The 11564-nt window shown below is 54.3% G+C and overlaps 1 protein-coding gene across 1 annotated transcript in view; it reads right to left on the bottom strand.

Annotated features, from left to right (window-relative positions):
- Nucleotides 1-9434, bottom strand: part of LOC142911124 (uncharacterized) — a 19581-nt gene extending 10147 nt beyond the window's left edge. The window contains exons 1-3 of the mRNA XM_076060196.1: nt 7743-9434; nt 6879-6903; nt 5564-5608 (exon numbers count right to left, since the gene is read on the bottom strand). Of these exons, the coding sequence (XP_075916311.1) occupies nt 5564-5594 (31 nt within the window). The 5' untranslated portion in view covers nt 5595-5608; nt 6879-6903; nt 7743-9434. The remainder of the gene's footprint in view (nt 1-5563; nt 5609-6878; nt 6904-7742) is intronic.
- Between the last annotated feature and the right edge of the window lie 2130 nt (nt 9435-11564).

Genomic DNA, 11564 nt, shown 5'->3' on the forward strand with positions numbered 1-11564 from the left:
GAGGTAACAGCCAATCAGGGAAGGAGGCGTATCTGAGGCAAAGGCAACAGGAGGGGCTAGCCGAGATGCTCCGGGAACCTGCTCGAAGGTTCCACGAGAGGGCGTGGCCGGAGGCGGGGCTTAGCCACTGAGTGGGGGGGGGGTGGAAGGCGCGCGCCAAATTAACCCCTAGGCGGTGTCTGCCAGCCGCCAGCTGTCAGTCAGAGAGGGCGCTGGTGGGGGGTGAAGGCAAACGAGAGAGAGAGATGGGGGAGAGATTGGGGAGAGATTGGGGAGGGAGAGATGGGGGAGAGATGGGGGAGGGGAGGGAGATGGACAGGGAGAGAGAGAGGGAGGGATGGGGAGAGATGGGGGAGGGAGGGAGAGATGGGGGAGAGATTGGGGAGGGAGAGATGGGGGAGAGATGGGGAGAGAGGGAGAGATGGGGGAGAGATGGGGGAGAGATTGGGGAGGGAGAGATGGGGGAGAGATGGGGGAGAGATGGGGAGAGATTGGGGAGAGATGGGGGAGGGAGAGATGGGGAGAGATGGGGGAGCGATGGGGGAGGGAGGGAGAGATGGGGGAGAGATTGGGGAGGGATTGGGGAGAGATCGGGGAGAGATTGGGGAGGGAGAGATGGGGGAGAGATGGGGGAGAGATGGGGGAGAGATTGGGGAGAGAGAGGGAGGGGAGGGAGATGGACAGGGAGAGAGAGAGGGAGGGATGGGGAGAGATGGGGGAGGGAGGGAGAGATGGGGGAGAGATGGGGGAGAGAGTGGGGAGAGATTGGGGAGGGAGAGATGGAGGAGAGATGGGGGAGAGATGGGGGAGAGAGAGGGAGGGGAGGGAGATGGACAGGGAGAGAGAGAGGGAGGGATGGGGAGAGATGGGGGAGGGAGAGATGGGGGAGAGATTGGGGAGAGATTGGGGAGGGAGAGATGGGGGAGAGATGGGGGAGAGAGGGAGAGATTGGGGAGAGATTGGGGAGGGAGAGCTGGGGAGAGATTGGGGAGAGATGGGGGAGGGAGGGAGAGATAGGGAGAGATGGGGGAGAGATGGGGGAGGGAGAGATGGGGGAGAGATTGGGGAGGGATTGGGGAGAGATGGGGGAGAGATGGGGGAGAGATGGGGGAGAGATTGGGGAGAGATTGGGGAGGGAGAGGGAGGGGAGGGAGATGGACAGGGAGAGAGAGAGGGAGGGATGGGGAGAGATGGGGGAGGGAGGGAGAGATGGGGGAGAGATGGGGGAGAGATTGGGGCGAGATTGGGGAGGGAGAGATGGGGGAGAGATGGGGGAGAGATTGGGGAGAGATTGGGGAGGGAGAGGGAGGGGAGGGAGATGGACAGGGAGAGAGAGAGGGAGGGATGGGGAGAGATGGGGGAGGGAGAGATGGGGGAGAGATGGGGGAGGGAGGGAGAGATGGGGGAGAGATTGGGGAGGGATTGGGGAGAGATGGGGGAGAGATTGGGGAGAAATTGGGGAGGGAGAGATGGGGGAGAGATGGGGGAGAGATGGGGGAGAGATTGGGGAGAGAGAGGGAGGGGAGGGAGATGGACAGGGAGAGAGGGAGGGATGGGGAGAGATGGGGGAGGGAGGGAGAGATGGGGGAGAGATGGGGGAGAGAGTGGGGAGAGATTGGGGAGGGAGAGATGGGGGAGAGATGGGGGAGAGATGGGGGAGAGAGAGGGAGGGGAGGGAGATGGACAGGGAGAGAGAGAGGGAGGGATGGGGAGAGATGGGGGAGGGAGGGAGAGATGGGGGAGAGATGGGGGAGAGATTGGGGAGAGATTGGGGAGGGAGACATGGGGGAGAGATGGGGGAGAGATGGGGGAGAGATTGGCGAGAGATTGGGGAGGGAGAGATGGGGAGAGATTGGGGAGAGATGGGGGAGGGAGGGAGAGATAGGGAGAGATGGGGGAGAGATGGGGGAGGGAGGGAGAGATTGGGGAGGGATTGGGGAGAGATAGGGGAGAGATGGGGGAGAGATTGGGGAGAGATTGGGGAGGGAGAGGGAGGGGAGGGAGATGGACAGGGAGAGAGAGAGGGAGGGAGGGAGAGATGGGGGAGAGATGGGGGAGAGATTGGGGAGAGATTGGGGAGGGAGAGATGGGGGAGATGGGGGAGAGGAGAGAGATGGACAGGGAGAGAGAGGGAGGGATGGGGAGAGAGGAGTGAGGAGAGAGATGGGGAGAGATGGGGGAGAGATGGGGGAGAGATGGGGAGGGAGGAGAGATGGGGGAGAGATTGGGGAGGGATTGGGGAGAGATGGGGGAGAGATTGGGGAGGAAATTGGGGAGGGAGAGATGGGGGAGAGATGGGGGAGAGATGGGGGAGAGATTGGGGAGAGAGAGGGAGGGGAGGGAGATGGACAGGGAGAGAGAGAGGGAGGGATGGGGAGAGATGGGGGAGGGAGGGAGAGATGGGGGAGAGATGGGGGAGAGAGTGGGGAGAGATTGGGGAGGGAGAGATGGGGAGAGATGGGGGAGAGATGGGGGAGAGAGTGGGGAGAGATTGGGGAGGGAGAGATGGGGGAGAGATGGGGGAGAGATGGGGGAGAGATTGGGGAGAGATTGGGGAGGGAGAGATGGGGAGAGATTGGGGAGAGATGGGGGAGGGAGGGAGAGATGGGGAGAGATGGGGGAGAGATGGGGGAGGGAGGGAGAGATGGGGGAGAGATTGGGGAGAGATGGTTGAGAGATTGGGGAGAGATTGGGGAGGGAGAGGGAGGGGAGGGAGATGGACAGGGAGAGAGAGAGGGAGAGATGGGGAGAGATGGGGGAGGGAGAGATGGGGGAGAGATGGGGGAGAGATTGGGGAGAGATTGGGGAGGGAGAGATGGGGGAGAGATGGGGGAGAGATGGGGGAGAGATGGGGGAGAGATTGGGGAGAGATTGGGGAGGGAGAGATGGGGGAGAGATGGGGGAGAGATGGGGGAGAGATGGGGGAGAGATGGGGGAGAGAGAGGGAGGGGAGGGAGATGGACAGGGAGAGAGAGAGGGAGGGATGGGGAGAGATGGGGGAGGGAGGGAGAGATGGGGGAGAGATGGGGGAGAGATTGGGGAGAGATTGGGGGGGAGAGATGGGGGAGGGAGGGAGAGATGGGGAGAGATGGGGGAGAGATGGGGGAGGGAGGGAGAGATGGGGGAGAGATTGGGGAGAGATGGGGGAGAGATGGGGGAGAGATGGGGAGAGATTGGGGAGAGATTGGGGAGGGAGAGGGAGGGGAGGGAGATGGACAGGGAGAGAGAGAGGGAGGGATGGGGAGAGATGGGGGAGGGAGGGAGAGATGGGGGAGAGATGGGGGAGAGATTGGGGAGAGATTGGGGAGGGAGAGATGGGGGAGAGATGGGGGAGAGATGGGGGAGAGATGGGGGAGAGATTGGGGAGAGATTGGGGAGGGAGAGGGAGGGGAGGGAGATGGACAGGGAGAGAGAGAGGGAGGGATGGGGAGAGATGGGGGAGGGAGAGATGGGGGAGAGATGGGGGAGAGATGGGGGAGGGAGGGAGAGATGGGGGAGAGATTGGGGAGGGATTGGGGAGAGATGGGGGAGAGATTGGGGAGAGATTGGGGAGGGAGAGATGGGGGAGAGATGGGGGAGAGATTGGGGAGAGAGAGGGAGGGGAGGGAGATGGACAGGGAGAGAGAGAGGGAGGGATGGGGAGAGATGGGGGAGGGAGAGATGGGGGAGAGATGGGGGAGAGAGTGGGGAGAGATTGGGGAGGGAGAGATGGGGGAGAGATGGGGGAGAGATTGGGGAGGGAGAGGGAGGGGAGGGAGATGGACAGGGAGAGAGAGAGGGAGGGATGGGGAGAGATGGGGGAGGGAGAGATGGGGGAGAGATGGGGGAGAGATGGGGGAGAGATGGGGGAGGGAGGGAGAGATGGGGGAGAGATTGGGGAGGGATTGGGGAGAGATGGGGGAGAGATTGGGGAGAAATTGGGGAGGGAGAGATGGGGGAGAGATGGGGGAGAGATGGGGGAGAGATTGGGGAGAGAGAGGGAGGGGAGGGAGATGGACAGGGAGAGAGAGAGGGAGGGATGGGGAGAGATGGGGGAGGGAGGGAGAGATGGGGGAGAGATGGGGGAGAGAGTGGGGAGAGATTGGGGAGGGAGAGATGGGGGAGAGATGGGGGAGAGATGGGGGAGAGATGGGGGAGAGAGTGGGGAGAGATTGGGGAGGGAGAGATGGGGGAGAGATGGGGGAGAGATGGGGGAGAGATTGGGGAGAGATTGGGGAGGGAGAGATGGGGAGAGATTGGGGAGAGATGGGGGAGGGAGGGAGAGATGGGGAGAGATGGGGGAGAGATGGGGGAGGGAGAGATGGGGAGAGATTGGGGAGAGATGGGGGAGAGATTGGGGAGAGATTGGGGAGGGAGAGGGAGGGGAGGGAGATGGACAGGGAGAGAGAGAGGGAGGGATGGGGAGAGATGGGGGAGGGAGGGAGAGATGGGGGAGAGAGAGGGAGGGGAGGGAGATGGACAGGGAGAGAGAGAGGGAGGGATGGGGAGAGATGGGGGAGGGAGGGAGAGATGGGGGAGAGATTGGGGAGGGAGAGATGGGGGAGAGATGGGGGAGATGTTGTATATATAGGTGTTATGGAAATTGATGAAAATAATCTGAAAATGCCTTTCCACACACACTGCACTTGAAGGGTTTCTCTCCTGTGTGTGTTCTCTGGTGTGTTTTAAGAGTAGATGAATCTGAAAATGTCTTCCCACAAACACTGCACCTGAAGGGTTTCTCTCCCATGTGTGTTCTCTGGTGTGACTTAAGAGTAGATGAATCTGAAAATGTCTTCCCACAAACACTGCACTTGAAGGGTTTCTCTCCCATGTGTGTTCTCTGGTGTTTTTTAATATGATATGAATCTGGAAATGCCTTCCCACACACACTGCACTTGAAGGGTTTCTCTCCTGTGTGTGTTCTCTGGTGATTTTTAAGAATAGATGAATCTGAAAATGCCTCCCCACACACACTGCACTTGAAGGGTTTCTCTCCCGTGTGTGTTCTCTGGTGTGTTTTAAGAGCAAATGAATCTGAAAATGTCTTCTCACACACAGTGCATTTGAAGGGTTTCTCTCCTGTGTGTTCTCTGGTGTCTTTTAAGATGAGTTGAATCTGAAAATGCCTTTCCACACACACTGCACTTGAAGGGTTTCTCTCCTGTGTGTGTTCTCTGGTGTGTATTAAGAGTAGATGAATCTGAAAACGCCTTCCCGCACGGAGTGCACCTGAAGGGTTTCTCTCCCGTGTGTGTTCTCTGGTGTACTTGAAGATTTGATGAATTTGCAAATGCCTTGCCGCACAGAGTACACTTGAAGGGTTTCTCTCCCGTGTGTATTCTCTGGTGTGTTTTAAGAGCAGATGACCGTGAAAATGCCTTCCCACACACACTGCACTTGAAGGGTTTCTCTCCCGTGTGTGTTCTCTGGTGTTTTTTAAGAGTCGATAAATCTGAAAATGTCTTCCCACACACAGTGCATTTGAAGGGTTTCTCTCCTGTGCGAGTTCTCTGGTGCCGTGTCAAATTTCCAGTCCGATCCGTGCTGTATGCACGCTGGTCGCATTGTTGACTTGTCGTACCGAGCTGCTGTGCTGACTGCCTTTGCTCCATCAGACCAGCGTCAGCTGCAGACAGAAAATAAGAATATCCACACCATCTACACGTCAGTATCGAGCCATGGAAGAATGAATATATACAGTCACACGTGACTTACACGTCTATATTCATTCATGTATTCATGACTAGGTGTACTACCCGGCTTCGACCGGGACTTGGATCCACCACGTCCGGCCGCCTTTGTCTCCCCAGTGGCGATGTTCACACTACGACAGTTACTCGTTTTAGGCTGAGTCTACCTAGGGGAGGCCCAGAAGCAGTTCAAATAATTGTCGCCGGTGGTGGCCGTGAGCGGGAATCGAACTCGGGTCACCGGGTTCGTAGCGCGGCGTAGCGCTAACCACTACACTATAATGCGTTACGCTTACACACACACACACAGACACACACACAGACACACACACAGACACACAAAAGATAAAACAAAGATCCCCCATGTAGCCTTAACAGACTGTAGGGGCAAGTGCTGTTAGCGAGCACCTATGAAGGCCGGAACGGTACACGAGGGGGTGGGTGGCTAGCACCACGCCCGACCGCTTTTGTCTCCCTAGTGGTGATGTTTACACACCGCATTGAGGCTGAGTCGACCTAGGGGAGGCCCGGGACCGGTTCAGATAATCGTCACTGGTGTTGGCCATGAGCGGGAATCGAACCCGTGTCGCCGGGTTCATAGCGCAGCGCGCTAACCGCCACACTATCGCTCCCCACAACACACAAAAAAAACACACAGACACACACACACACAGACACACACAGACAGACACACACACACACACAGACACACACACACAGACACACACAGACAACGCTAACCACTACACTACAACGCGTTACGCTTCCACGTGCGAGGGTCACGTGACAGATTTGACGTCACAGCTCACTTGCCGTGCAAAAAATCTATACATTATTGAGCTTCCCCCCCCAAAAACACAAAAGTGTATTTGTATAATGTTTGCACGGTGTACAGTCTGGAAAGTACCCACATGGCAAATTTCCAGTTTGTTGCATGTCGGGAAGTAGGCTAAACATTTTGAACAGACAACACACACAATCACAACTTTACATATTTTTATATATATGGAGATAAACAGTAAGAGCCAATTTGTTAATCCATTGCCGGACGAGGGTCTCCCCACGCCGCCCCGGGTCGTGATTTGACCATACTTCACCACGCTCGTCCGTGTGGCGGCTTGGTGGAGGAGGGTAGCGCAGACGTGGGAGCGTAGTGACATTGTACTCTACAATGGATGTTGCCCCCACCGCTCCTATGCCACTCACCAACGTTGCACAGTCCCGCAGCCGCCTGAAACAACAACAACAACAAAGTCCCATCACAAGGGAGAAACACACAAATAGAGATTCACTTCGAGTACACTCACCACCACGTAGCTGTCAACCTCTATCAGTGCCCCTACCTTATTACAGATCAATTCAGACCGTATCGGCCACCAAGTGTCTTTATAAATATCAACGTTCGTCCTACGAAGTCCCATCACAATGTAGAAACACAAACAGACAATATTATGTTACCAAAGCATGTTCTTTTGCCCGTATTGAAATGGCTGTACCCCGTATGGGCGTGAAAACTCAATGTCTCTGTACAAGAATACGGGGTAAACCGTACGCGTTATGATGACAGCTGTGATGCATCAAGAGATAACTTGACCCGTGGTTGTGTTACCTCGTTTAACCAATGGCTTCAAACTCGCATGGAACAGCCCGAAACCCACAGCATGAGGACAAACACAAAGACGGGTATATCACGAGAGAAAAACCCCCTACATATTTACCAATAACACTGCCCTTAAAAGTAAATACTGTAGTGCATAATCGGGCAATGGCCCTTTTTCATAACGCCTCTGTTACCGACGATTGTATTTAAGCCTTTCTTCTTACGACTGCTGCCTGTGTATCTTACTGTGAAAACAGTTCCACAAAGCATGTATAAATGTTTATTTTCTTTGGGACAGACTAGGCCCGAGACGCCAGGGAGGGCCTGAATGGCCTGGATTGCCTACCGAGAAGGAGACGCCTTCCCCGGCGAGGAGCAACCACAGCCTGTGGTGTCACCGCCGCAACGGGGGTCACACAACACCGGATTTTTTTTTTCGTCAAAATTTTAAAACCAAAACACCCACTTACCGGTTCGCGTGAGTTCAATCCTGCTCAGAGTTTTAAGGGGCGAGAGGAATTGTTCGTGCAAGTTTAGAGTTTAGGGTGGGGGGTGGGGAGTCGTTATGTTCCGAACAGTTTAGAAGCGTCCTGGGAGCCGGCTTGAGGCGTCAGCCATTGGCACTTGGGAGCTACCACTCCCAGCCAAGGGTTGACGCTCAAACTATCAATCTTATACTTTCACTTCCATCGCATAAATTGAATCGTATTTACTCAAACAATATATGCTGAATGATCTACTATCATAGTCACGGTCGCTCCGTCATTGTATTGCTGTTGGAGATGTATATATTTATATATTTTAAAAAATATTATCGCGTCTGCGACCCCCCCCCCTATTTAAAGCGGTAAGTTGGTTCGTTCCAAATGATGACGTTCACACAACGCGATCAAAGTTCGGAACGCTCTTGCAGAATTGTACAACATTTAACTCCGAAAGTTATCGCGATATGGCGACACTACGATATTACCTAATCATATCCAACATAAGCGTATCGTACATTTTTTTCCACACGGCACGTGCACACACTCAAAGCACTTGCAATTCAAATTTCTATTTAAAGCTTTCGTGACTGCAGGGATTCATCTTCTTGGTTATTTCGGTAAAGTCACCACGTAGAATGGAAACAATAAAATAAAAATATTTTGATCCCCTGCTGATTTTGTACGTTTGCCCACTGACAAAGAAATGATCAGTCTATAATTTTAATGGTAGATTTATTTGAACAGTGAGAGACAGAATAACAACAAAAATCCAGAGAAACGCATGTCAAAAATGTTATAAATTGATTTGCTTTTTAATGAGTGAAATGAGTATTTGACCCATCAGAAAGATTTCTGGCTCCCAGGTGTCTATGTGTACACTGTGTGTGTGTACACTGTTTGTGTACACTGTGTGTGTATACACTGTGTGTGTGTACACTGTGTGTATACACTGTGTGTGTGTCACTGTGTGTGTACACTGTATACAGTGTGTGTGTACACTGTGTGTGTATACACTGTGTGTGTGTCACTGTGTGTACACTGTGTGTACACTGTGTGTGTGTGTACATTGTGTATACACAGTGTGTGTACACTGTGTGTGTGTGTACACTGTGTGTGTACACTGTGTGTACACTGTGTGTGTGTACACAATGTGTGTGTGTACACTGTGTTTACGTATATACACCATGTATGTACATACACACTGTATATACTGTGTGTGTACACTGTGTGTGTTTACACTGTGTGTATACACTGTGTGTGTGTACACTGTGTGTGTGTACACTGTGTGTGTGTGTGTACACTGTGTGTTTACACTGTGTGTGTTTACACTGTGTATATACACTGTGTGTACACTGTGTGTTTGTACACTATGTGTGTGTGTACACTGTGTGTGTACACTGTGTGTGTGTACACTGTGTGTATACACAATGTGTGTTTGTACACTGAGTGTGTGTGTACACTGTGTGTGTGGACTGTGTGTACACTGTGTGTGTGTGTACACTGTGTGTATACACTGTGTGTACACTGTGTGTGTACACTGTGTGTGTGTACACTGTGTGTATACACTGTGTGTATGTACACTGTGTGTGTACACTGTGGGTATGTGTGTACACTGTGTGTGTACACTGTGTGTGTGTACACTGTGTGTGTGTGTACAATGTGTGTGTACACTGTGTGTGTACACTGTGTGTGTGTACACAATGTGTGTGTGTGTGTACACAATGTGTGTGTACACTGTGTGTACGTATATACACTATGTATGTACATACACACTCTGTGTATATACTGTGTGTGTACACAATGTGTGTGTGTACACTGTGTGTGTGTACACTGTGTGTGTTTACACTGTGTGTACACTGTGTGTGTGTGTGCACTGTGTGTGTGTGTACACTGTGTGTGTACACTGTGTGTATACTGTGTGTGTATACACTGTGTGTGTACACTGTGTGTGTGTGTACACTGTGTGTGGGTGGTGAGTGTGTGAGCGACTGGGTGAGTGAGTGTGTGGGTGGGTGAGTGAGTGGGCGACTGGGTGAGTGGGTGGGTGAGTGGGTGGTGAGTGTGTGAGCGACTGGGTGAGTGAGTGTGTAGGTGAGTGGGTGAGTGAGTGTGTGAGGTGAGTGTGTGAGCGACTGGGTGAGCGACTGGGTGAGTGTGTGGGTGGATGAGTGGGTGGATGACTGTGTGAGTGAGTGAGCAACTGGGTGAGTGAGTGGGTGTGTGAGTGTGTATGTGTGAATGGGAGAGTGAGTGGGTGGGTGACTGTGTGAGTGAGTGAGCGGGTGAGCAACTGAGTGAGTGAGTGATTGTGTGTGCGACTGGGTGACTGAGTGGGTGTGTGAGTGTGTGAGCGAATAGGTGAGTGTGTGAGTGAGTGAGCGACTGGGTGAGTGTGTGGGTGGGTGAGTGTGTAGATGAGTATGTGAGCGACTGGACGAGTGAGTGTATGAGTGTCTGGGTGAGTGTGTGGGTGAGTGTGTCGGTGAGTGAGTGAGTGAGCGACTGGGTGAGTGGGTGAGTTTGGTGCAGTAGGAGGCACAGGTGGTGCATCAGCCAGTCATCTCAGCCGTCTCAGTCAGTCGACCCGTGGCACCTGCTGGGCCTGCCCTGTGACTTCCTGCCAGCGGGCGTTCGACACTTCACGTGGCCTCAAGGTGCACCTAGCCTGGCACAAGCGTCGTGGTGGCGTCACCGCCACTTAGTGGCGAATGGCGGTTGTTGTTGTTGTTGGCAAAAACAACTCCCTACCTCCACGTGGTGCCGGACGGGCAACGTTGTCGTGGACAGTGCTGTGGGGTGGAGGGCCAATTCCAATCGGCCTCTACTCTCAGGGCATTTGCGACCACCATAGCGGCTAATTAATTGAAGGTGGAGGGGCTGGTAACCCCTCCACCTTCATTTACTTAATTGAAGGTGGAGGGGTTACCCACTCACCCACCCACTCACCCAGACACTCACACATCCACCCACTCACCCAGTCGCCAACCCACTCACCCAGACACTCACCCAGACACTCACACATCCACCCACTCACCCAGTTGCCCACTCACTCACCCACCCACTCACCCAGACACTCACCACCCACTCACTCACCCACCCACTCACCCAGTCGTCCACTCACCCACCCAACCACCCGCCCACACACACACCCACTCACCCAGTCGCCCACCCACTCACCCACCTACTCACCCAGACACACATCCACCCACTCATCCAGTCGCCCACCCACTCACCCACCCACTCACCCAGTCGCCCACTCACACACCCACCCAACCACATGCCCACACGCTCGCTCACCCACTCGCTCGCCCACCCACTCACCCGCCCACACACCCAGCCACCCACCCACTCGCCCACCCACTCACCCACCTGCCCACTCACCCAGCCACTCACAACAACCGCCACTAATTGGCGGTGACGTCACCACGACGCTTGTGCCAGGCTCACGTGGTTAGCATTAATTAATTAAACCATCTCCACCTTCAATTAATTACCGCTTACCACGTGACCCTGGCACAAGCGTCGTGGTGACGTCACCGCCAATTAGTGGCGGTTGTTGTGAATGAGTGGCTGGATGAGCGGCTGGGTGAGCGAGCAGGTGAGTGAGTGGGTGAGTGGCTGAGAGAGTGGGTGAGTGGGTGGGTGAGCATGTGGGCGACTGGGTGAGTGGGTGGGTGAGTGGGTGGTGAGTGTGTGAGCTACTGGGTGAGCGACTAGGTGAGTGTGTGGGTGGATGAGTGGGTGGATGAGTGGGTGGGTGACTGTGTGAGTGAGCAACTGGGTGAGCAACTGGGTAAGTGAGTGGGT

This window comes from Petromyzon marinus, unplaced genomic scaffold, assembly GCF_048934315.1.
Source record: "Petromyzon marinus isolate PM22_M1 ecotype Great Lakes invasive population unplaced genomic scaffold, UKy_Petmar_22M1.pri1.0 PM_G_Scaffold_17, whole genome shotgun sequence".
Lineage (NCBI taxonomy): Eukaryota > Metazoa > Chordata > Hyperoartia > Petromyzontiformes > Petromyzontidae > Petromyzon > Petromyzon marinus.